Source organism: Engystomops pustulosus, chromosome 7 (assembly GCF_040894005.1).
Source record: "Engystomops pustulosus chromosome 7, aEngPut4.maternal, whole genome shotgun sequence".
Classification (NCBI taxonomy): domain Eukaryota; kingdom Metazoa; phylum Chordata; class Amphibia; order Anura; family Leptodactylidae; genus Engystomops; species Engystomops pustulosus.
The window spans coordinates 137,561,804-137,586,551 of record NC_092417.1 but is presented as its reverse complement, the minus strand read 5'-3'; the positions used below and the strand labels follow the sequence as shown (position 1 = coordinate 137,586,551).

At 39.9% G+C, this 24,748-nt stretch overlaps 1 protein-coding gene across 3 annotated transcripts in view; it reads right to left on the bottom strand.

Annotated features, from left to right (window-relative positions):
- The window catches only part of LOC140070885 (uncharacterized), a 34,191-nt gene extending 11,126 nt beyond the window's left edge, over positions 1-23,065 (bottom strand). For 2 of the 3 annotated variants that reach the window (XM_072117919.1, XM_072117920.1), the window contains exons 1-6: positions 22,882-23,065; positions 15,943-16,099; positions 7,205-7,570; positions 3,836-5,345; positions 3,009-3,040; positions 956-1,013 (exon numbers count right to left, since the gene is read on the bottom strand). In XM_072117919.1, coding sequence (XP_071974020.1) covers positions 956-1,013; positions 3,009-3,040; positions 3,836-5,345; positions 7,205-7,535 — 1,931 coding nt within the window. In that variant the 5' untranslated portion in view covers positions 7,536-7,570; positions 15,943-16,099; positions 22,882-23,065. Of the gene's footprint in view, positions 1-955; positions 1,014-2,477; positions 2,543-3,008; positions 3,041-3,835; positions 5,346-7,204; positions 7,571-15,942; positions 16,100-22,881 lie in introns of all 3 variants that reach the window. The other variant, XM_072117921.1, reaches the window with a different exon arrangement.
- Between the last annotated feature and the right edge of the window lie 1,683 nt (positions 23,066-24,748).

The following is a 24,748-nucleotide window of genomic DNA, read 5'->3' as shown; positions in this document are numbered from 1 at the left end:
CGCGTATTACCGTGCGCCAAACCTGCTTAGAATATGAAGATTAAAAAAGTGTTAAAAAGCATTAAAGTGCTTTGGAGCTGGTGCACGGTATTTGATGGTAGGTTTCCTTTAAAATGCTTGGATTGGTGTCATACCTTATAGATCCTGCAGTACTCCCTGATATACACTTACCTCATGGTCTGTTAAGGGGTTATTTATGTCAGACCAATCTAGTGTAAACTTGGGGAGCGCTCAAACTCAGTTTGTGTGCAATTCTGGTAATTGGCTGTCTCATAATAGTAGAAAGAATCATATTTAAAAAATACACAAGGTTCTCTTTCCAGCTTTTCTCATCTGAGGTTCACTGTAAAGTATCCATAGTGCTTGAATTTATTAATGCTAAACAAAATAACTCAAATTAATTTCAGGGGTATGTAGGAGATATATTCCTCTACAGACGTCATCTTGGACCAATTGGACGCCATTTTAGTCTGTGAACTTCATTTTGTGTGAACTGTTTAGAAATTATTGTGTCTTCGGTATTGCTGCCTTATACTAACACAAGGACAATTAGTATAAACATTGTGTTTGTATGAGAACAAGGTCTCTGGAAGTAACGGTGTATAGTTCATAAACATTTTGAAAGAATGTCTTAAAGAGGATGTCCTGGTATATGCATTATGACCAATAGCATTGCAGTATTTTATCACCTTTTCACGCCCATATGCTGATGATTTTATGTGTTTTATATATGCAGCTGTGCGCTAATAAACACTGTGTGATTCTGCATTTTCTAAGAGACTGGTGTGTCTTGGTTTCTGCTCTCATCATGGTACCGGGAGCCATAAAAGGATTAATTCGAAAGTCACCTTGCAACTGCAGTAAGGGCGATTTAAGCCCTAGATAAAAGTTTCTTACAGGGTGATAAAAAACATTCCTTTAAGTGAGAAATGAAACTTTGTTAATTATGGCATACCTCTGATTTTCTGTGTCTATTTGTCCATCTTCTTTCAGTTCCTGAGAGTTCACTGTAGCTATATGAGGAATTTAAATATATATATATTTTTTTAGGTAGGTATCAGGTTGCAAAGGGGCAAAAATGGAAGGAATGGATGGAGGATGAGTATATATGCAGTAATAGCTTGATATCTAACCTTACTAAATATCTATATAGTTTGTAACCAAAATACTGGCACCATGTGGTTGGATGATCATATAAAATACTATGATATTTATATATTCTGACCAATTCAGGGGCAACATGTGGGCATTAGTTTAGTTTACATTTCTGGGTTTTTGTTATACTATTTTGTTATGGAAGAGAATAATAGAAACCGAGCAGGGATGCTAAATGGAAGCCCTACTGTTTACCATCACTTCTCAGACTTACATGTCCAAAATACTCGTAATTCTTCTTTTTTATTACAAATACAAATAATATCATATGGAAATAAATGTATCATTTGGAATATGGAAAAAATAAATATATCATAATATCATATGTTAAGTTGAAGATCCTCCAATATTTGGTCTTTGTTCTGCTCTCACATAATAGAAGAGTATAACATTAACCAGAAACACAGATGTGAATGGGGCTTAATTTACTGCATCTTATAGAACACTGATATATCAATATGATCCGGAATGCAGTTCTTTAATAATAGAACTATGAATTTAGTAAGAGGTAACAGGCAATATTTTTGGCAGCTGAGTATTTAAATGGAACCTGTAAGTTAAATTAACCCATACTAACTAAACATATGTTTGAAAACTGCTATCATACAGAAGTACAACTATCCCTATATTGTTCCTCCCCATGCCTGTAAAATTCCACAGTCCATTCGCAAATTTCATTCACCATCTATGCATATTAATGATCTTCCATGATAAGGGACATGCTTTCTCTTCAGCTGAACCAACTCAGTTCTGCTACCTCATTCATCCCTCCCTCAGGAATAAGAGTTACACTGGCTGTGTGTGACTTGCTGAAGAGAAATCAGCTCCCTCATATGCCCCTCCCTTAGAAAATCTCAAAAGTGAGGTACACACAGTCTCTATCATTTTAAAGGGAACGGGAAATGAGGTAGCTGAGCCAAGTCTGAAAAATAAAAATAAAGGCATTGGCACATGCATGGGCATAGCCCTATGTACCATATCAGTTAATTTGAGTGTCAGTGTTCTTAAAGGGGTATCCCACTTTTCATATATTGACATCCTTTTTAAAGAATTCCTTACTAAAATCCCAAAAATCATCTAAGGAATGGCAAATCCTTTAAAAGAAGTATTCTTTTTTTATAGAGTATGAGAAATAATGTAAGTATATGCTTTGCATGATCAGTGGGAAAGTGGTCATTGGGAACCCAACAGATCCCAGTAATGAGGGGATGCATCTTTGCCATCAGAAACAGCAACTTTCTTTGCAGGCGACTGCAGTGTAATGCTTATTAAGTAAATGGGACAGTCATCAAAGCATTGTTAGTAAATTAGAAAAAGGATACAGTGCTAAACCAGTAGTTTGCCCCCTTTGCTCTCAGGATTTTTGGAGCTCCCAGAGGTTTGACTCCTATGATCACAAAAGTAGTTAATATCCTAGAAATATCCCATGACATGGTTTTCCTTATCCCATCCTGGAAAACCACAGATCTAATTTAAAGAAATATTCACCAAGGTCCCCCTTCTCCCCCTTCTCCTCTCTGTGTATGGAATGAGGATCTGGAATGGTGTCTAGGCCTAGGCCTTCCTACCAGTAAAATAAATAGGAATGAACATTTAAGATGTGGACCCATTAACTACTTAGTAAAGTGTGCTTAAAAAAGAGCTCAGAAGCACAAAACAATTTGTTTTACATTGGAATGGATGGAAATTGATGATGCCAAAACAAGCATGTCCTTATGTAAATCATTCTCATGCCTTATGTTCTTTGTCTGCGGCGCTGTTGTAATCAGGGCCTTCTTTTGGAATTAAGGAAAAACATGATCTAACTGGCAATTCTAAGCCTACAAAAGAAATACATACAAATTCTTGGTTACCTTGATCTTCAAGATCAGCGGATTCATCTTTCCTAAACAGAAAATCAAACATTTTAGTTTGACAAACATCTCTTATGTTTATAAAGATGTCATGGTATTACTTTATATCTAGTCCTTAATGTGGGACTAGTATCTATATTTTATAGTATACTTTTGCATTCATCAGGTTTGGTCCTAATGTGCCACCCAACTTGACATTGGGCTATGATCAAGAAAGGAATTTCACAGGTGGTAGACATTGTGCATGTAACTACTACATGTTGTAGTAGACTAGTTGTCACACAGTATTTGATGAGTGAAGAATCTGCACCATTATTATATGTAACTGTTCCAAGTTTCTTGATTTCTGCTGAACAATAGACACTCATGTTTCTGATATTAATTCTTGACTATGACTCTGTGTATCCCATGTCTGGTATGCCCCACTCCTCGAAGATAGTTCTAACTAGAAATTTTTGCCATTGTCCCTAACTTTGACCAAAACTCCACCTGCCCTGACTCCAACCTGCTCATCTCTAGCTCTAAGCCAGTGGTTCTCAACCTGTGGGTCGGGACCCCAGCGGGGGTCGAACGACCAAAACCGGGGGTCGCCTAAAGCCATCGGAGCCAAAATTTTACTGTGTTTTTACTGCGACTTGCATGGTTTGGAGTCACCACAGCATGAGGAATTGTATTGCGGGGTCACAGCATTAGAAAGGTTGAGAACCACTGCTCTAAGCCAAACCAGTTAAGTGGTACAGTGGTACAATATTCCACTGTCCGCACTTCTAGTACTTGTTTTTTTATATTTCTTTAGAGTGGACTGAACATTAACACAATGAATGTACCTTGTTGCTCCTCCATCCTTTCTTAAATTCTTCTTTATCTTTTCAGTTTCTGTATTAGTGCACTTAGAGCTGCATGACCAAAGGTCGACATTTGGCTCTTCCTCTATCAAATCAGTGTCTTCTATTTCATCATGGTTTTCACAAAATGATTTTTCTACATCTGATGAATCATGGCTGCCTTCCTCCTCTCCCAAACTAAGTTCTTCATTTTCAGAAGCCTCAGTACTACAGTCTTCCTTATGTATATCTATCTGTTGTATTCTATCTTCTTCAGATACCATTCTGTCTTCTTCATTATAATTATCCTCATAATTTTCATCATCTTTATCTTCATGATCACTATTATCATCTTCATCACTATTATCATCACCATCACCTTTATCATCATCCTCCTCATCCTCAAAATGATTCTCATGAGCACTGTTGTCTGTGGCATCGTTAATGTCCTTAGTTTCCTGTCCAGGATATTTTCCACTTGTACTCTCTTCCTTGTCATCATCTTCTGTGTCACTGTTTATATCTGTATCCTCTTCATACATTGCACAGTTTGTAATCACTCTTGGTTTTGATATTCCGATTTCTGTGGACCTAAGTACCATTTTCATAACTTCTTTACCTTCTTCCACTTCTTGAGTTTTACTGACTTCCCCAATTTCTCCTTTTTTTTCATCATCACCTTTTGAAAACATACCTAATTCACTCTTAGCTTTCCCATTTAGTTGTCTGAGATCTTTCATTTGTAGGCATTTATCGGATGTTGATCTTCTTTTGTTGCTTTCATTACTTACTGTGTCATCAGACAGATCTGACTGGACACTTTCATTCTGATAGTTTTCAAAAGACTTTTGTCTACCTAACATCTCGTCTTTAACTAGTTTACATTCTTCTGCTCCTCCTTTTGATTCACTGATTTCTTCAGAGTCACTACTGCTTTCTTCAAATGACCCACCTAAAACAACCCCTAGGATTGCCCTATCCTGATGTTTATCAGAATTCTTAAGAATCTTCTGATTACTTGAATGTGTCGTGGTCGGTTGACTTAATGTTTCTCCACCTATGTGCTCTGTATTTGAAGTATGTATTATGTTTGTTTCTTCATAGTATATATCTGATGTTTTAGTCATTTGATCCTTTATATCAGAGTTGCAACTTTCTTTTGTTTTATTCCGTTTAAGTATTTCAACCAGTCCTTTTTTATCACAGCCATTCATGATTGTGTTCTCCAAACTAAACCATGTTTCATTGCCATCTGTGCAGATGTTTTCATTATGTATTTCCATCAACAATTCACCCAGAACATTCTGCTGCTGACTGTCCTCAGATTGTCCTCCTCCATTTTTCTTTGGGGTGCTCAGTTTTCTTACACTTGCATTTTCATCTCCTATTTTATTGTGTTGATGATCATCACTACAGTGTTTAAGATTTATCAAAGCAGTTGGAAGCTGTTTTAACTCGTAGATAGATTTTAATGACTCCTCATATTCTTCAGCAGTGGAGTTCAATGGAATTTCTTGATATAGAGAAGACAAATAAAAAATAAAAAATTAATTAAATCACTGAAATTTTTATGCTAAAAGATTCTTTGTACCATGTTAGGAGGTGGTTAAATAGTTGAACGTTGAGAGTCCTCAGTTATTGATACCTTTTAATGGCCAACTAAAAAAGATGTTGACAGGTGCAATCTTTCAAGACTATTTAGGTCTCTTCATCAGGCATAGTAAAAGACAACAGCTGAATAGAACACAAATTTATACACAAATGGACACAGTAATGCTATGGTTGATGACACAAGTGATAAGAAGCAGAACAATGAATGTAGGGTCGGAAACTAAGAGTTCTCCTAATTAATGCCGCCTTGTAGGCATGTGGAGACTTATACCCATTGACTCTCCACTGATGGATCCTTGGAAAATATGTAAATACGTTTTCTAGGATAGGATAAGGAAAACAATGACTTTAAGCATGACTTTCAGGAAGCATAATGACATAATGCTGGACTAAAACCAAAACAGTATATCTATTCCAGAAGGAACAGATTCCCAGATGTAGGTTGCATCTCCTCAATCCAGTGTAGAGAACTGGTTTGGCTGAGTGAGAAGTTTTCCTTATCCCATTCTGCAAAACTTATTTGCATATTTTCACAGAATCCCCTAGTGGAGCATCAATGGCTATAGGTCTCCACACGCCTACAAGGCAACCTTAATTGGAAAAGTCTCTGTAAGGAGAACTCTTCCTTCCACACCCTATTCAAAAGCCTCTAAAAAGTATATTCAAAAGTTCCCTACACTGTACTAAAGAGATGCAGCCACATCGAAACAGTGCTGTATACAGTTGGGAATCTGTTCCTTCTGGTATAGATACACTGGTTTGGTTTTAATCCAGCATCATGTGATTAGGCTTCCTGAAAGTCCTGATTGATGTCAAGCTAAAAGAAGCATGTTTTTCCGTATCCAAGCCTGGACAACTTACTTGCATATTGTTTGCAACAATCAATAGACCCTGCTTTTTCCTCAGAGATTTGAAATTGTCTGAATAGAGGTGCTTCAAAATCTTTGATTTTGTGGTCAGGACTGCAAAAGTGCTACAGTGTTTTACTGCTAATAGTGCTCTACGCTCCTTACATTGATTGTTCTGTTTCTTAGCAATACTATGTCCATTTGTGCATAAATTTGTGTTCTATTCAGATGTTGTCTTATACCATGCCTGATGAAGAGACCCAAGTAGTTTTGAAAGCTTTAAATTGTCATCATCATCTTCACTTTTTTTATACAGATTTTATTATACAAAAATGCAATATACAAAGAAAAAAAATCTATAAACATATATAAACAGTATCATTTCATTAGTATTTATCAATTCAACACCAACATTTATTATTGTTATACCAATTTCTCTCACCCCCGTCCCCCATCCCACCCTTGGCGGCTGACGGAAGACGACTAATAAGAAAACCAAACACTCCAGAGAACATATAAACATCATCAAAACAAACATCGTCTTCTTAGTTAGCCAATAAAACGTTTCAACAACTAAGGACTCTCAATTTTCATGCATCAAAGTCAGTGGCAGTCGCAACAACCAATTTTTAGAGGCAGTTTCCAACAACCATCACATATAATTTGCCTGCTAATTATAAATTTCACATGAATGTTGAGCCATTATGTTTACCTCATTCTATGCAATTAGGTACTAAAATATGAATCCCTTTTTAAACATATACCTTGGCTTTAATTAACACAGAACAATACAGTTTTCCAACAATTTTACTATAAAATGAAAAAAGCTGTAAAATTTTACCTCAAAACTCTTGTCATTAGGACCCTTTTAGGTCTGCTTAGTATAGGGTTTATATATATTGTGGTCCCCTACCTGATAATCCTCTGCGGTTGTCTTCTACAGGTCTCTTTAAGTCAGCCTTAACCTTGCCCCCAACAACTGTTTTGTTCACCCCTTCTAGGAACATTTGGCTTGAATGTCTATACAGATCTTCATTCCTTATATATTGCAGGGGATCTTGTGATGGAGGAATGGTTCTGTTCCTGCTGGTGTTAGTAACGTCATTTGTGAATTCTGGACACTGATCTCTGATATCTTCTTTAATAGAGCTCTCATCTCTGTGTAATAGTAAAGCAGTTGTAGACTTTCTTTTCTTCAGTGATTCTTTGCAGCACATAAAAACTGCATCCGAATAACAATTCATACAACAGCCACAACATGAAGACTGTCTGCAACAACCTGTAACAAAACAAAGACAATGGAACACTGTACCTGCTATTGTCAAAAACACATTTCCTGCCACTTCAACTAATTTGTGTACTAGTGAGTGGACAGTAGTTAATTTATTATGGGTAAAACTAAAACACACAAGTCAATACCAGTCTCTTTACATAGTTCTCTGCACTTCACAACTGACTGAACATTGAGGCTGCTTTCACGTCTGGAGTTTACATTGTGTCTTGAAACGCAATACAACAGCTGGAGAAAAGATTTGACTAGTTACATGAATTTACAAAATACAAGTATTAACACATATGTTAACCGCATGTTAACATACATATATTTCAATATATGTCAACAAAACATGTCCCATTTTTTTTCATGCGGATGCGGATCACGGAAGGCAATAGAAGTCTATGGTTCGGCAGAAGAAATTAAAAAACGCATGCAACCCTCAGGTTTTTTTTTGCGGACATGGATAAAAAAATGGATACAAAACGGAACGGATGCGCAACTGAAGCTGAACATTAACAACAATGTGAAAGAGACATTAATGGTACAGACACAATAAAAGTCGACACAGAACAATGTAAGTGAGCTAAATTTTCCAAGCATTGACTGATAGATGCTGAGCTTTCTGACAATATATTGTGACCATTCAACCATAATGGACAGCAGAGCGCTTACTATTCCCAATCAGTTTCTATACTGGCTAAATATTTTGACCATTTCATTCAGTATAAACTTTACATTATGTTGGAACTAACCGGAAATAACTGTGCTTTTAATTCGCACCTGTAAATAGCACTACTTAATGGGGCACATTTACTTACCCATCCACTTCACGATTCCCGATCTGGAATGGCCGACGAACATGGATTCACTACGGGCGTGCGGCCAATATCCGGCATGTGTCGTTTCCCCGTTCAGGTCCGCCGGAGTTAACCTTCTTCTTCTTGATGCACGTAAGTGCATTGGTTGCGACACAATTTGAATATTAAATCCCGCGCTCAGTCTGAATCAGTCGAATAGTCTGACAGCCACCCTCCCCAATTTCCTGGCATGAAAGCCGGCGCGATTGCGTCAAAATCCGATCGCATGCGACACAATCCCCTTCTAAAATACCTGTCACAGCTGTGCGAAACCCGATATTTTCTAAAATCCAATGAACGTGAGTTCTGCAGGACCCTTAGTAAATAAGCCCCAATGTTGTTTAATATTGACCCCTTCCTCCTCATAGATGGTGAGGTGTTGCGAGCAGGGACCTCACTCATCTTGTTATGTATCACTGTGCTATGTTGGCTCAGTGTTTAGCACTACAGCCTTGCAGGGCTGGGGTCCTGGGTTCAAGTCCCATCTCGGTCAACATTTACAAAGAGATTGTATGTTCTCTACATACTGGTAGGTTGATTAGCTTGTAAGCCCCATGGGGACAGGGACTGATTTGACAACCTCTGTGAGTGCTATATGAATAAAGAATTATTATTATTGCTCTGTTATGTATTATTTTATTTTGATATGTTCCCCATGATTTTTAATGCGCTGCGGAATAAGATAGACTTTATAAATAAAGATTTATTATTATTATCATAACATAAATGTACATCAAATCCTCTGAAGAAATTCAATGTTTGCTGGGCCATTTATTGTGAGCACCATATAGAAATGTTATTTACATTTTAACATTATAGAGAGGTTTCATTTATGTCCATTCTGTTGTAGAAACAATGGGGCACATTTACTAAGGGCAAACATTTACTTTTAGGTGCAAACTGCTTGCACAGATTTTTAAGAAGTGCCGCAGCATGTGTTGCACGTGACCCTTTTGTGGCGTAAATCGGACTGTGGGACAGATTTATCATGCAAAGTCCGCCAGAATTGTGTTGCACGCCATGGGGCTCATTTACTAAGGGTCCGCGGAGCGCATTTTCGTTGGGTTTCCCAATGATTTCCGTTTTACCGATGATCGCGCCGGGGATTGTGTCGCATGGGATCGGATGTTGGTGCATCGGTTAACATTTAGAATTGTGTCGCAAGACACGCACTTACAAGCACCGGGAAGAAGGTGAACTCTGACGGACCTCAGCGCAGGCACACGATCTTCATGAATCGCGCCAGACTTCATCTTCGTCAGACCATCCGAATCGGGGATCGCGACAGGACCAGGTAAGTAAATTTGTTCCCATATGTTAAAGGTGCACTAAAATAAGTTGGTGCACTCTGTCAGGGCAGTGCAGGGAGCGCATGAAGAATGGCCATCAGAAATCCTGAATCTGACGAACCCTGCAAAAAGCACAGGCAAACTGAATTTAGTGCAGTTTGCCCTGCTCTTAGTAAATGTGCCCCAAATGTACTCCCACTTCCTCGTTCTGAAGAATGGAGGGACTTTTCACTGCTTTAACCGAGTTTACAGTATTCCTCTACAGGCATAAGAGATCATGTCAATAAGAAGAAGTTCAGAATTGTTACCTTGCTGCCCAATTACCTTGCTGCCCGATATCGCCCGGTCCTAAAAAGACTTCCTCCCAAGGAGATAGTGGTACGTAAATGGTCAGGGTTGGTGGAGGAGGAATTGCAATGCTGCTTTGCAACTACGGACTGGGAGTTGTTATGTGGTGAAGCTCAGGGTGATGTAAACCTGGGTGTTAATTTGGTCACTGACTATATCAGGTTCTGTGTAGACAGTATAGTGCCAGAAAAAAGGGTCAAAATATTTGCAAATAACAAACCGTGGATGACCGGAGAACTTAAGAAATTGTTGGGGTTGAAGAGGCGGGCATTCTTGGCTGGGGATGAGGACTCGTATAGGAGCCTATTGAAGGATGTTAAACATAAAATCCGAGAGTGTAAATCTGCTTATAAAAAGAGATTAGAAAATAAGCTGTCTGAACAGAAAACGAAGGAGGTTTGGAAGGGTCTAAAACTAATCACCGGCATACCAACACGAACTGAAGGGGCTGAAGGGGATAAAGAGAAGGCCAACGAATTGAATAATTTTTTTAATCGTTTTGATGATATGAGTAATTCCATAGTGTCAGGAAGTACTGTACGGGATGGTGTAAATGAAAATGTGGTGGGGGAACACTACGATGGAGGAAAACAGGAGATGATGTCACCAATTAAAGTTGAGGACGTGGTACTAGAATTGGGACGGATAAAATCTAGTAAAGCTGGAGGCCCAGACATGTTGGATAATAGGGTTCTGAAATCGTGCTGTAGGGAGCTGGGGGAGGTTTTTACACATTTATTTAATATGAGCTTAAAATGCGGAATAGTGCCAACACTATGGAAAACTTCGGTTATAGTTCCTGTGAATAAAGTTCCTCGACCGAAAACGTTAAACGATTATAGACCAATAGCGCTGACACCGGTGGTCATGAAAATTTTAGAAAGACTGGTTATGCGCCATTTGTCTAGTGTAGTGAAGGATTTTGTAGACCCACTACAATTTGCATATCGGCGTGGGTTGGGAGTTGATGATGCATTAATTAACCTGTTACACAGAGTATGTGCTCATCTTGAATCCCCTAAAACAGAAGTACGCTTGACTTTTTTCGATTTTAGCAGCGCATTTAATACGATCATTCCAGCATTGCTAGAATCTAAGCTTCAGGTTATGCAGATAGAACCGACCATGATCAAATGGCTGATGACTTATCTGCGCTGCAGACCACAGAGGGTTAGGTTGGGTGACATATGGTCTGATGAGGTGGTGTGCAGTACGGGGGCCCCCCAGGGTACTGTGCTAGCTCCCTTCCTGTTTATTCTGTACACCTCTGACTTTAGGAAAAATGATCCGGCCTGTTTTCTACAGAAATACTCGGATGATTCGGTAATGGTGGGCTGTATCACAGAGGGGGACGACAGTGAATATCGAGAGTCAGTGAATACTTTTACTGAATGGTGCAGCTCAAATGGTCTCGTATTAAATGTAAATAAGACGAAAGAACTGGTTATAGATTTTTCAAGGAAAAGGGGCGTTATGCCCAAACCGCTCACTATAGCAGGGATGGAAGTGGAGCAGGTTGGTAGCTATAAATATTTGGGCGTAATCATTGACAATAAATTAAGCTGGCATGAGCATATTGATAAGGTCTCTAGACGTGCTAATAGTAATCTATTCTTTTTACGCAGATTAAGAGCATTTGACATCCAGAAGACTATGTTGGTCGGTTTCTATAATACGGTTATGGTGAGCGCATTTGCATTTGCCCTAGTGGCTTGGGGCAACTGCATTTCTAGTAGGGACTGTCAAAAGATGAATAAAATAATTAAGAAAGCCTCCTCGATAGTAGGTTTGCAATTTGATCGATGGGAAAAACTTGTAAAGTGCGGGATACTAAGGAAATTGGAAAAAATTAGAAATAATAGAGACCATCCATTGCATGGCGTGCTGCAGGCACAGGTCAGTGGTTTCAGTTCCCGTTTTATTCTCTTGCGCTGCAGGTCGGAGAGATTTAAGAAAACATTTATACCGGCTGCTCTCGAGCTATCAAATATCGCAATTGGGGGTAACATATGAATGTTTTAGAAATTAAGATTATTGGAAACATGGGTTCCATTTTATTACTTTTATAATCTATTTAACTAATTATTCACTTATGTGTATTGGTGCTTTTATTTTGTCTTATTGTATATGTGTTCCCCTTTTTATGTGAGTTTTTATATATGTGCTGTCTTGTCAATTTTATGTATTGCTGAGGTGACACCTTAAATGCCCTTTGGGATAATAAAGTATTATTATTATTATTATTATTTGGCCATAGTCCATTGTTTCTATTTGCTTGGCTGAAATGATCTCTGATATGGCCAGGCTCACCACAGTCTATAGATTTGTTGTCATGCCTCAAAGTACAACTTCTAGGTGGGAAACATGTATAATGCATTGGTAATATAGCTGGAAACTGCTTTGTGTAGTTCACCTGTAAAAGAAAGAATATAAACAAATTGCCACACATTAAAATTTGTGAAATCACATGGTACATAGTGTGGTTGAAAAAAAGACATATGTCCATCAAGTACAACCATGGGTGGCAAGTGACAGGATCAAGAGGAAGGGGTGTAAGTAAACACAATTCTATAAAACAACATAACCATTGTTCCCTATCTGTAGAAAGGCAACTAGGACTTTTTTGATTTTCTGTTATGTGCTTCTTTAAATGACGATATTTCTGGAAAAGCTTCACATACCATAACAATTTTTACTGAGTTTTTCTCATGGCATGTGAGAATTTAACTTGATAAGATAGTTTTATTGATTACTATTTTACTATTTTTTTTTATTTTATAAAATTTGCCAGTAATTGACTACCAATGTGAAAAAATAAGCTTTTTTTGTCATTTTTTTAAAATAAGTACTAACTTTTACCAAAATATGTTATAAATACGTACAGCATTATTCCATCACCCTTTTCCAGGTTCAGCTACAGATGCAGAGGGTGCATGTACTTCTGCAAAGTGAAAGTCTCCTGCAGTTTCTTCTATATTCTGCCTTCAGCTGACGGAGGAGGGCACATTTCAAACGCCTATATCTCCTGAACCTTTGAATAATTTGCACAAACACAATTTGAGGGTCATATTAAACAAGGCAACCGGAGATATTCATTCTTAAATTTACAATCGAGAATACTAAGCTGTACATAAAAATAATTTTTTTAGTACAAATTTAAGGGTGGATATCTCCGGTTCTGTTAAGCATCCATTCACAATCCTTACATCACATAGGGAGATTAGAGAGAATGGAGTTTCTTCTGTTTAAAATGACGTCAAATTATATTCTATGTGCCAGGGTTCAGGAAATATGAACGCTTGAATTTGGTCACCGTCAAGTTGTTTATCGACGTTCTTTCTGCACGGGGGATGTGCAAATAGGATGTATATGGTCGTATGGTCATGAGATGGATATAAGACACAATAACACTATCCTGAGTATATTTAAGAATCTGGTCTTCATGAAAATACCCCATTAAGCCCTGCCTTCCAATTGGGCTGATGTCACACAGGCACCTGGTAAATCCTATATGTGACCAGACATGCATCATTGGTGTTCAAGTGCCCCAATGTGATTTAACCATGTGATAGGTGCTGATGTTAAAAGCTGGTGTCTGTTGTATCCAATTGTCTTGTCATCCAATTATATTTCCATATATATATGGCCACTTTATTAGGTACACCTGTCCAACTGCTCGTTAACACTTAATTTCTAATCAGCCAATCACATGCCGGCAACTCAGTGCATTTAGGCATGTAGACATGGTCAAGACAATCTCCTGCAGTTCAAACCGAGCATCAGTATGGGGAAGAAAGGTGATTTGAGTGCCTTTGAACGTGGCATTGTTGTTGGTGCCAGAAGGGCTGGTCTGAGTAATCTACTGAGATTTTCACGCACAACCATCTCTAGGGTTTACAGAGAATGGTCCGAAAAAGAAAAAACATCCAGTGAGCGGCAGTTCTGTGGGCGGAAATGCCTTGTTGATGCCAGAGGTCAGAGAAGAATGGGCAGACTGGTTCGAGCTGATAGAAAGGCAACAGTGACTCAAATCGCCACAGCCTACCTGATTATTGTTGCTGACCATGTCCATCCCTTTATGACCACAATGTACCCAACATCTGATGGCTACTTTCAGCAGGATAATGCGCCATGTCATAGAGCTGGAATCATCTCAGACTGGTTTCTTGAACATGACAATGAGTTCACTGTACTCAAATGGCCTCCACAGTCACCAGATCTCAATCCAATAGAGCATCTTTGGGATGTGGTGGAACGGGAGATTTGCATCATGGATGTGCAGCCGACAAATCTGCGGCAACTGTGTGATGCCATCATGTCAATATGGACCAAAATCTCTGAGGAATGCTTCCAGCACCTTGTTGAATCTATGCCACAAAGAATTGAGGCAGTTCTGAAGGCAAAAGGGGGTCCAACCCGTTACTAGCATGGTGTACCTAATAAAGTGGCCGGTGAGTGTATAATGAATATATATATTTTTTGTTAAAAATTGATGGGGTAAATAAGCTGGTCCCTTTGTTATAGAGTGATGAACAGTGGCTACAGAAACATCAAAAAAGTTAAATTCTTTTTGCTCATTTATGTATTCTCTGCACCCCATCTTTACAGAAAAAACAGAAATGTAGATATTTTTGCTCATTTATTAAACAAGAAAAACTGAAATATCACATGGTCATAAGTATTCAGAACTTTTGCTCAGTATTGAGTAGAAGCCCCCCTTTGAGCTAGTACAGCCATGAGTCTTCTTGGGAATGATGCAACCAGTTTTTCACACCTGGATTTGGGGATCCTCTGCCATTCTTCCTTGCAGATCCTCTCCAGTTTCCTCAGGTTAGATGGTGAATGTTGGCGAACTGCAATTTTCAGGTCTCTCCAAAGATACTCAATAGCGTATTTTGCTGAGAGCATCCCAGCTCTGGCTGGTTCAGTCAAGAAGTTTTCTGAGTTGTTCTGAAGCCACTGCTTTGTTTTTTTCAGTTGTGTGCTTATTGTCATTGTCTTGTTGGGAGGTGGACCAACTGTGGTCCAGTCTAAGCCCAGAGCATTCTGGAAGAGGTTTTCATCCAGGATATCTCTGTACTTGGCCACATTCATCTTTCCTATAATTGCAACCAGTCATCCTGTACCTACAGCTGAAAAACAGCCCCATAGCATGACCGCTTAGAATTAACACTAAAAAGTTGAATCTTTGTCCATGATGGTCAGGTCGTGGAAGAGTTGTGGTGGTCCTAAACGTATTCCATTTAAGGCTTATGGAGGCCACTGTGCTCTTAGGAACCTTGAGTGCTGCAGAACCTTGACCAGATCAGTGTCTTGCCACAATTCTGTCTCTGAGCTCCTTGGGCAGTTCCTTGGACCTCATGATTCTCATGTGCTCTGACATGCACTGTGAGATGTGAAGTCTTATATAGACAGGTGTGTGATAAAGTCCAATCAGTTTAATTAAACACAGCTGGACTCCAAAGAAGGAGTACAACCATCTAAAGGAGGATCAGAAGAAAATGAACAGCATGTGAGTTCAATATGAGGGTCTGAATATTTATGACCGTTTCAGTTTTTATTTTATAAATTAGTAAAAACATCTACATTTCTGTTTTTTCTGTCAAAATGGGGTGCAGAGTGTACATTAAAAAACCTTGGCTGCAATGAAACAACAAATGAAACACTTGAAGGCTTCTGAATACTTTCTGTACCCCCTGTATAAATACTGATGATACCATTGGTATCCTTCCTTTGCTTATAATGTTGGTGTCTGCTGCAAAAGAAATCTCCTAAACAACGGTGTTCAACATATTTTTAGGCCCAGGGAAAACTGAACTGTTTAGGCTCAAAGCTGAATAGTTAAAAAGGTTTTTTTTTTAATCCTAAACAGAAGTCTAACCTGATTAATTCTGAAATCATCATTTTTTGCAGCTAATTGTGCCAGTGCTTGTTCAATCTTCTTGAAGTCCCTCAGTAGATTTTGATTTCTTCTATGCGCCTCATATTGTCTCTGGCATACAACTTCCAGTTGATTGCAGAGCAGCAGTTCCTTTTCCCTGTACAGATAGATCATTTAATTTACAGAATATAGATAAATAAATAACAACATTGCATTTCTTTTAGTAGCAAAAGAAAATGTCAGTGACTTGCGGGCCGGTGATAGCCGGTGGGTTGGGCGCTGGCGATAGCTTGTGGGACTGGGGCCAGTTGGAAAAAAAACCCCCAAAGTTTTCACCTTTCCGACACCCACCCCCGAAGCTGGCTGGATCTATACTGAGGGGGCTGGATATATACAGGGGGAATGGCTGGCTATATACAGTGGGGGCTGGCTGTGTAGTGGGGGGACTGTGGTGGTTATATTCCTGTAAATAGGGGGCAGTATTATAGTAGCTATATTGTTGTACATATGGGGAAGTATTATAGTAGTTGTATTCTTGTGCACAGTGGGCAGTACAGGCAGTCCCCGGGTTACGTACAAGATAGGTTCTGTAGGTTTGTTTTTCAGTTGAATTTGTATGCAAGTTGGAAATGTATACTTTATTATTCTAACCCCAGTCAAAATTTTGTTGGGTCTCTGTGACAATTTGATTTTTTTTTTTAAATGTTGGATAGTCATAAGAACCAGGATTAACAATAAAGATTAATTACAGACACCTGTGATAACTGTTACAGCTGATCATTGTAGCCTGAGGCTAAAGTACAGTAAATTACCAGTATCCAGCGGTCTGTTTGTATCTAGGGGTCGTCTGTAAGTCAGGTGTTTTTAAGTAGGGGACCACCTGTATTATAGTAGTTATATTCTTGTACATAGTGGGCAGTGTTATAGTAGTTACATTCTTGTTTATCGGAGAAGGTATTGTAGTATTTTTTTTTCCAGGGCCACTTTAAATTACCACTGCACCCCTGGGTGTGTGTGTGTATTTGTATGTGTAGCCTGTATATAGTGTGTGTGTGTAGAGTTTATAAGGTGCAGTGTTTATGTATGTGTGTTATGCGTATGTAGTATATGTGTACTTATGTCTGTGCAAAGTATATATGGTATATGTGTATTCTGAAGAATAACATGCGGTATGGGGCCAGCAGTGAGAGTTTAGGTATATGGGGGGCCCCCCATATACCTAAACCCTTGCTGCCGGCCCCACTGGGGTCTTGTTATGCCACTGATTGTGCATGTTCCCATAGAAGTGAATTAGGATATGTCCTTGCTGTATAAAATACAGCTAGCACACGTCCTAGTCGTTTCAATGAATGCTTAGTATGTAAAATTTGGACAACAGTTTGGACAAAATTAGACCAGTCCTTGGCAACTTAAAGGTGTTGTCCAGGAGTTACTTTTTTAAAGAAATGTTGGGGGGCTTAAGCTGGTTGGGAGGGGCTTAAGCCACAGTGTCAGCCGTCACTGCCGGCCTCTGTGTGTATAGAGGCTGGTGGGGCCGTCCTGACCATAGCCACACACCTGCTACACTTTTTACACTAGACTACTGAGACAATAACATAAGGTGACAAGTACCACTGTTTAAGGGACTTTGCATAGCACCCAAAAACCGATCCAAGGAATGGATGTACAGTATACTTACATTGTAGTTCGAACTGCAGTATATCAAAACAACAGTTTGAAACCATCTTTAAATGTCACCCAAATGTATTTAGAATATTTATGGTTTGCAGTTACTATGGTTGGCAGTAATCCAATATACCACCCACAGAAAACCCTGGGAAACAAACCTTACCAGCCCACATAAAATATTGCAGTCTTTATAAAAATGGCTATAAAGGGCTTATTTAAAGAGACCTATTTTGTTCACTCTGTATGGAAAAATCATTATAGAATGGAGAAGATGTACTGCAGGGACTCATTGATAGCTCATAGATAATTATGGTTTAAGTGCTGTATTCTGTCAAGAAATGCCACTACCACATGGTTTTTAACTCACAAACCCACTATGTATGTCTGATTAGTCTCCAAGGAAAAGTACAGTATGACCAAAACAGCACATTATGGCCTGCATGTTGATTTATAATCCTGATTGAGAAGAAACATTTCCAAAATTGTATTTTGGACCATAGTACGCACATGACAATAAGATGCACTCAAAATAATACAAATTTCACACTACCATTCAGATTTCGATTTCAGTTTTACTGAAAAAAGTAAAAATGGAAACTGAACAAATCCGTTAGAAATCCCATTGAAATCAATGCAATTTTTTATGTCATTCTTTAGACAATCATTCTTCAATTTTTTTACGGCAAAAATGACACTGCTTGAAGCACTTTTTTTCTGTTTTAAAAAAACTGACAATAACGGATGACATTAATTTATCTTTGACATTGAAGTCAATGGGGACAGTCAGTTTTTGCAGTATTTTTTAGATTAAGAAATAAACAATAATAGTTGATATTAATACATAGAAAAATAAATGATGGATAGATTATAAATAAATGTGAGGTATAGAGAGAAAGGTAGGTAGGCAAATACAAATGAGAAATCAATAGGAAGATAGAAAAGTATGATCGATTGGTAGACATCTATAGATAACATCTATGAGGGATAGATAAATAGATAGATTGGGTCACGGTCGCTTGGTTCTCCTTTGGGCATTCCCGGTCAGTGGCATAACTAGAGTCCACTGGGCCCCAGGGCAAAATTCCTAACGGAGCCCATCCTTCAGGCTCCAATAAAATTTGGTCATGATACATGCCTGCCATTGAATGTGTATGCCGTAGGCCATCTAAATACACCCATGAGAATAGGGCGGTAATGTGGCCTAATTCTATGGGCCGCGCAGTGTTCAGCAATTTCCATCAGCTCCATAGAGATTAATGGAGCAGACCGGTCTGATGACGCATCTGATGGAGCAACAAGCAGTCCGACGGAGGTTCATGGGACCCAGTGCCGTAACTACCACCTTAGCAGCTGCTGCCAGGGGGCCCATGAAGGCGGCTCAATCACAATGTCCGCACTCTGCTGCACTGCATTTCCCAACCCGGCCGCCGCCCGGGCTGTTAAAACAATCATCCCTCCTCCCCGCTGCTCTGTTACTGCTACCCCCCTCCCCACCCCTCTGTTCCTGCTGTTTTATTAGCCAAGGGAGGTCGTTGCTGGACATGTTATTAGCGAAGCGAGGCCGCTGCTGGACATCATATATGTGGAGGGAGGCCGCTGCTGGACATGTTATTGGCGAAGGGAGGCCGCTGCTGGACATGTTATTGGCGAGGGGAGGCTTCTGTTGGGGTATGTTATTAGGGCAGGGGGGCCATTGTTGGACATGTTATTAGCGAGGGGAGAATGCTGCTGGACATGTTATTAGCGAAGGGAATCCATTGCTGTACATGTTATTAGTGAAGGGAGGTCGCTGCTGGACATGTTATTAATGAGGGCAGGTCGCTGTTGGGGCATGTTATTAGGGCAGGGAGGCCATTGATGGACATGTTATTAGCGAGGGGAGGATGCTGCAGGACATGTTATTAGCGAGGGGAGGCCACTGCTGGACATGTTATTAGCGAAGGTAGGCCGCTGCTGGACATGTTATTAGTGAAGGGAGGCTGCTGCTGGACATGTTATTAGAGAAGGGAGGCCGCTGCTGGGTCATGTTATTAGTGAGGGGAGGCCACTGCTGGACATGTTATTAGTGAAGAGAGGCCGCTGCTGAACATGTTATTAGTGAGGGACTCCCCCGGACATCAGTGAGGGAATCTGGATATCATGATTTGCAGGATGGAGGAGACACACAGTGGGAGGAGCTGGCCCAGGAAGCAAAAGCTTACACATATTTTGCAGCGGGATCCCGGCAGACATCTTAGCTTCAACATATGCACGCTAGGATTTATCAAACAGTATGAGTGGTTAATAAAGGCATGATCTGGTGGAAGAGTTCCTTTAAAGGGCATTTACCACCAGGATGAAGGATCGTAAACCAAGGACACTGGAATACCAGTATGTGCCCACTCTGGCAGGATCCACTCTTCTCTAACCCCCAACGACATGGTGAGCTTCAGTTTGGGCCACCATGATGTTCCTCAACTTCATGTGGATTGCACAGGCTCAGAAGCAGAGTCTGCATCCATGCAGGAGCACGGCTGTACATGACAGCCGAGCCTCTGCACCAGCAACGGGGATCACGATAATCAAACATGACTGCAGCACCCAGCGATCAGCCACCCCTGCGCCGATAGCCTTCATGGCAGCCCCGGGGTCCGATGAAGGAGCCTAGGTCTGTCTTACATGACTTCCTGCTAGGTCAGACCAGCAGTGCAGTTGTCAGCCTATGCATTTGCATCGGCTGACTGTTGAAATATACTGCCATCAGGGTCGGACTGGGGTGCCTAGGGCCCACCAGGGAAATTGATTTGGGGGGCCCACCATACCGCTACCTAGAAATATTTGTTATTTCCCAGGAGTTCACAGCGGCTGCATTGTGCTTAGCACTAACTTACCAATAAGAATAACTAACTATAACCCTTCATCTCCTTCGTATGTTCTCTGCAGCACATAAGAACTAGGCAATTACATTATAGTCTAGATAGTTGGTCAGTAATTACAGTTATCAGACTCAGAAGTGGGATTCAGTACCTTACATGTTACACGTCTTCTCTTTTGGGTACTGAACTGCAGGACGACTTCTCCCTTTTTTTTTTTTTTCTTATCACTGGAGAATTTTCACCTGACACCTTCATATCTGTGAGGCACATCTCCACACTGTGCAACTAAAAATATCAGTCACTACAGCATATTGTCACCTGGATAATGTCCCACACTGTGCTCCTAAATAATATTTACCACTCACCACACAACTGACCACACTGTGCTCCTCACAAATACCAAATATACCCCCATAAAAAAAGCCATACTGTGCCCTTTCCATAAATCAAATATTATATTGCGACTCATCACTATTAAACAATACACACCCCTGAGTAAATAAAATGATACACCTAATAAATTAAATTTTACATCGTTCCCTTTAATTTCATAATATAACATTTCCAATTAATCATTTCATCTATAAAGTCTTGCAGTGATACTACATACATATATATATATATATATATATATATATATATATATATATATATATATATATATATATATATTGCTCTCCTTAATTATTATTCTTATATTTACCACTCCTCTTATCAAATATTTTATATAAAAGTCCTAATAAATACCCCCATCCTGTATACATGGGCACAGCACAGTACTACTACCCCCATCCTGTATACATGGGCACAGCACAGTACTACTACCCCCATCCTGTATACATGGGCACAGCACAGTACTACTACCCCCATCCTGTATACATGGGCACAGCACAGTACTACTACCCCCATCCTGTATACATGGGCACAGTACTACTACTCCTATCCTGTATACATGGGCACAGCACAGTACTACTACTCCTATCCTGTATACATGGGCACAGTACTACTACTCTAGTGCCCATTAATTATATATTCTTGCAACCGGTCCCATTATTACATTTAGTCTTGTAGTGGCCCCTTTAACATTGATCCCTGCAATGGAGTCCCTTATTTGATGTAGCCCCTTACTTCTGTGGCCCCCTACGATATAGTTAAGACTATTAGATGAAAATAATAAACCTCACTTACCTGTCGCAGCGCTCCCGCGTCCTCCGCTTCTCTTCTCCCCGCGATAGTGGAACTCACAATGTAATGCCATTGCTGAGTGTTCGCGCGCCGTGGCCGTTTCTATTCCCGGCACCAGTCACACTGTGACCCCCGATGCGCGGCAGCGTGAGTGCATCATCATGCTGCCGCGCAACAGGGGTCACAGTGCGATGCGTGCCGGGAATAAAAACGGCCGCGTCGCACGAACACTCAGCAATGCCATTACAGCAGAGATGGTACTCGAGTGGCCACTTACGGCCGCATCGAGTACCAGAGCTGTCACTCACTGGCAGGGGCCCCCGATGGAGGCCCCTGCCGTAGCGGAGATATCGGGAGCCCACTGTGGACCCGTGCGACCTTGCTGGCAGGGCCCTCAGATCGGGATGGAGGCCCCTGCCATAGCGGAGGTAACGGGGGCCCACCAGAGGATCCACTGGTCCTCCGGTGGGCCAGTCCGACCCTGACTGCCATTCATAAGTATGGCAGCGTATTAATTTGAACAAGTGATTGGATGTTCAAGTCCCAGAGGGGGACAAAAAAAAAAGTGTAAAAAAAAAAATTAATAAAATGCCCCATATAGTTTAAAACTCCCAAACACAATAACATGTAAAAATATCACCACACAAACAGCACATATAGGGTATCCCCACCTCTGTATCAACCGGTACAATAAAATCATTACTGAACCCATATGGTGAACTTCTTAAAAAAAATAAACAAAAGCAAAAATTCAGATTTTTACGCATCCAACCAAAGAAACACCATAAAAAGTGATCAAAAAGTAAAATATACTCCTGCATGCTACCAATAAAAAAGTACAACTTGTCCCGCAAAAAATAGGCCCTTAAACAGCTCAATCAACAAAATAAATTTGTAGAACAAGTTAAACATAAAAAAGCTATATAAATGGGATATCAGCGTAACTGTACTAACCAATATATATATATAACAAGTAGCATGTTAACTATGCTATTTAGTATATAAAACACAACCCCCCCCCCCCCCCCAAAAAAAAAAAAAAAAATCAATTACTGAATAGATTTTTTTTTTGCGACCCCCACCCCAAAAAAAAGCTAATAAAGGTTAAACAATCCTTGAGGGGTCTAGTTTTTAAAATGGGTCCACTCTTTGGAGGTTTTTACTGTCTACTATATTAGAAGCCAATGAGATATAGCACCTGAAATCTGTTCCAGCAAACAGATTAACTTACCTTATCTGCTGTTGCTTTAAAGATCTGTGTTTGTAGTGCAGGTTGGTCTCGGTCTGAGACATTGGAAAAAATGAAAAATAGCCCCCCTTCTCCATTTATGGTAGATCACCTATGAAAAAGCATTATAGTTTGTCTGGATTCCTTCTTTATTCCACCAGTTACTCTTGGCTGCCTCTTAGCTCCTGGAAGATTAAAAGACTTAGTAAATCTTGTCACCTTCCTTCTGCTCCTGTCACACTAAGGGCAGACATAAGTGTATTAACTCTTTCACTTGCCATATTATCAACACCTTTTTCTTTGAAGCTATTTTATTCTTGGTGGTTTAAAATGCCTCCATATAATGAGAAATCTTTACATATGCCAAGTACTATACTATGGCTGCATGTATATACTATGGCTGCATGTATACCGAGCAGTTCTTCCTCACTTATAAGCCTTTAATTAGTTTGAACTTTAGCCAAAATTTGGTAGTTTGGCGTTTTTATGTTACTTGCATATTTTTTTTGAAAAAAATTGATAGCAGGTTAAACAGCCATATTGTCAATAATAAGAGCACACAGCTTAAAGCAGGAGATTATTCACTCTTTTCTTCTGTCAGATCCTTTCATAGTGTCTTCAAGGGGTCGGCCACTTTCAGTAAAAAATTGATATTATTTGTAAAATAATATAATGAAAAGTTATACAATTTTTCAATATACCTTCTGTATCAATGGTCTTGTGATGGACATGCAGGTGCATTAGCCGTTATTATCACAAAAAGTAATCAGAGCCGTGAGATAATAACGCATAATCACATGACCATGGCTAGATTAGGGCTCATTTACTAAGGGTTGCGGTGCGCACTTTAGTCGGACTGTGCACCATTTTTCTGGGCTATAACAGCTTGCACAGGTATTTAATAAGTGTGTGCTCGCTGGGATTGTGGCGCACGCGACCCTTTTTGTGGCGCAGTTGCGCTGGCTTCCATGCGAAACAAATTAGGGGGGGTGCCGTCAGGGCTTGCGACACAATTTAAAAGTTAAATACCGTGATCAGTCTACGTTTGAAATGAACCACAAAAAAAGTTGGTGAACTGTCAGACAATCTTAATGAATAGGCGCACGCAGCATAATAGACGGACACTCTAGAAGCTTTCTATAAAAGCAAAGCAAGCAGAGATGTAGAAAATGGTGAGTAATTGATACAGAAAGTATATTGGAAAATTGTATAACATTTCCTTACATAAAAATTAGCAATTATTTGCTGAAAGTGGACAACCCCTTTAGGGACCAGCAGCTCAAGACACCAACAAATGCTCTCAAGAGCAGATGTGTTTCAAAATTTTATTTGCAAATTTCACACAAAACTTTTAATGTTATTTAATTGCTACATATGCAATTCTTCTAGCAATTTTCCAAACTCTGCAGAGAACCGTCAGGTCAAAGCTGACAAGTAGTCGGCACCCACGAACCTGAACACATGTTATTATCCGGGTCAGTGTTCGGGAAAAAAAAAAGCACAAAGCTGCTTGATTGGCTACAGAAGCAGCTTCTAGTCTTTTAGTTGGCATGCCCATGATTTGCTGGGCTGGACATGTGACTGCAGTTTAAAAGGAACCTGTCACCAGGGACCTCATTTTCATTAAAGACAGGTTGCAGAAGCCCATTACAGCTGTATTGCGTGTGCATTGCATTGTGTGTTATAACTTACCCTGCACCCTGTCAGAATCCTCTTTTTAGTCCCTGGGGTTGTCTTTGGTCTTGTCATGACTTGTCTGTGCTGAAAACTCCTCAGCTCTCAGCTGCCACCTTTGTGCTTCTTCACAGACCTCACACCGTGTGAGCTGACATCAGTGGGGTTGGAAGCAGCTGTACAGGAGAGCGGAGAG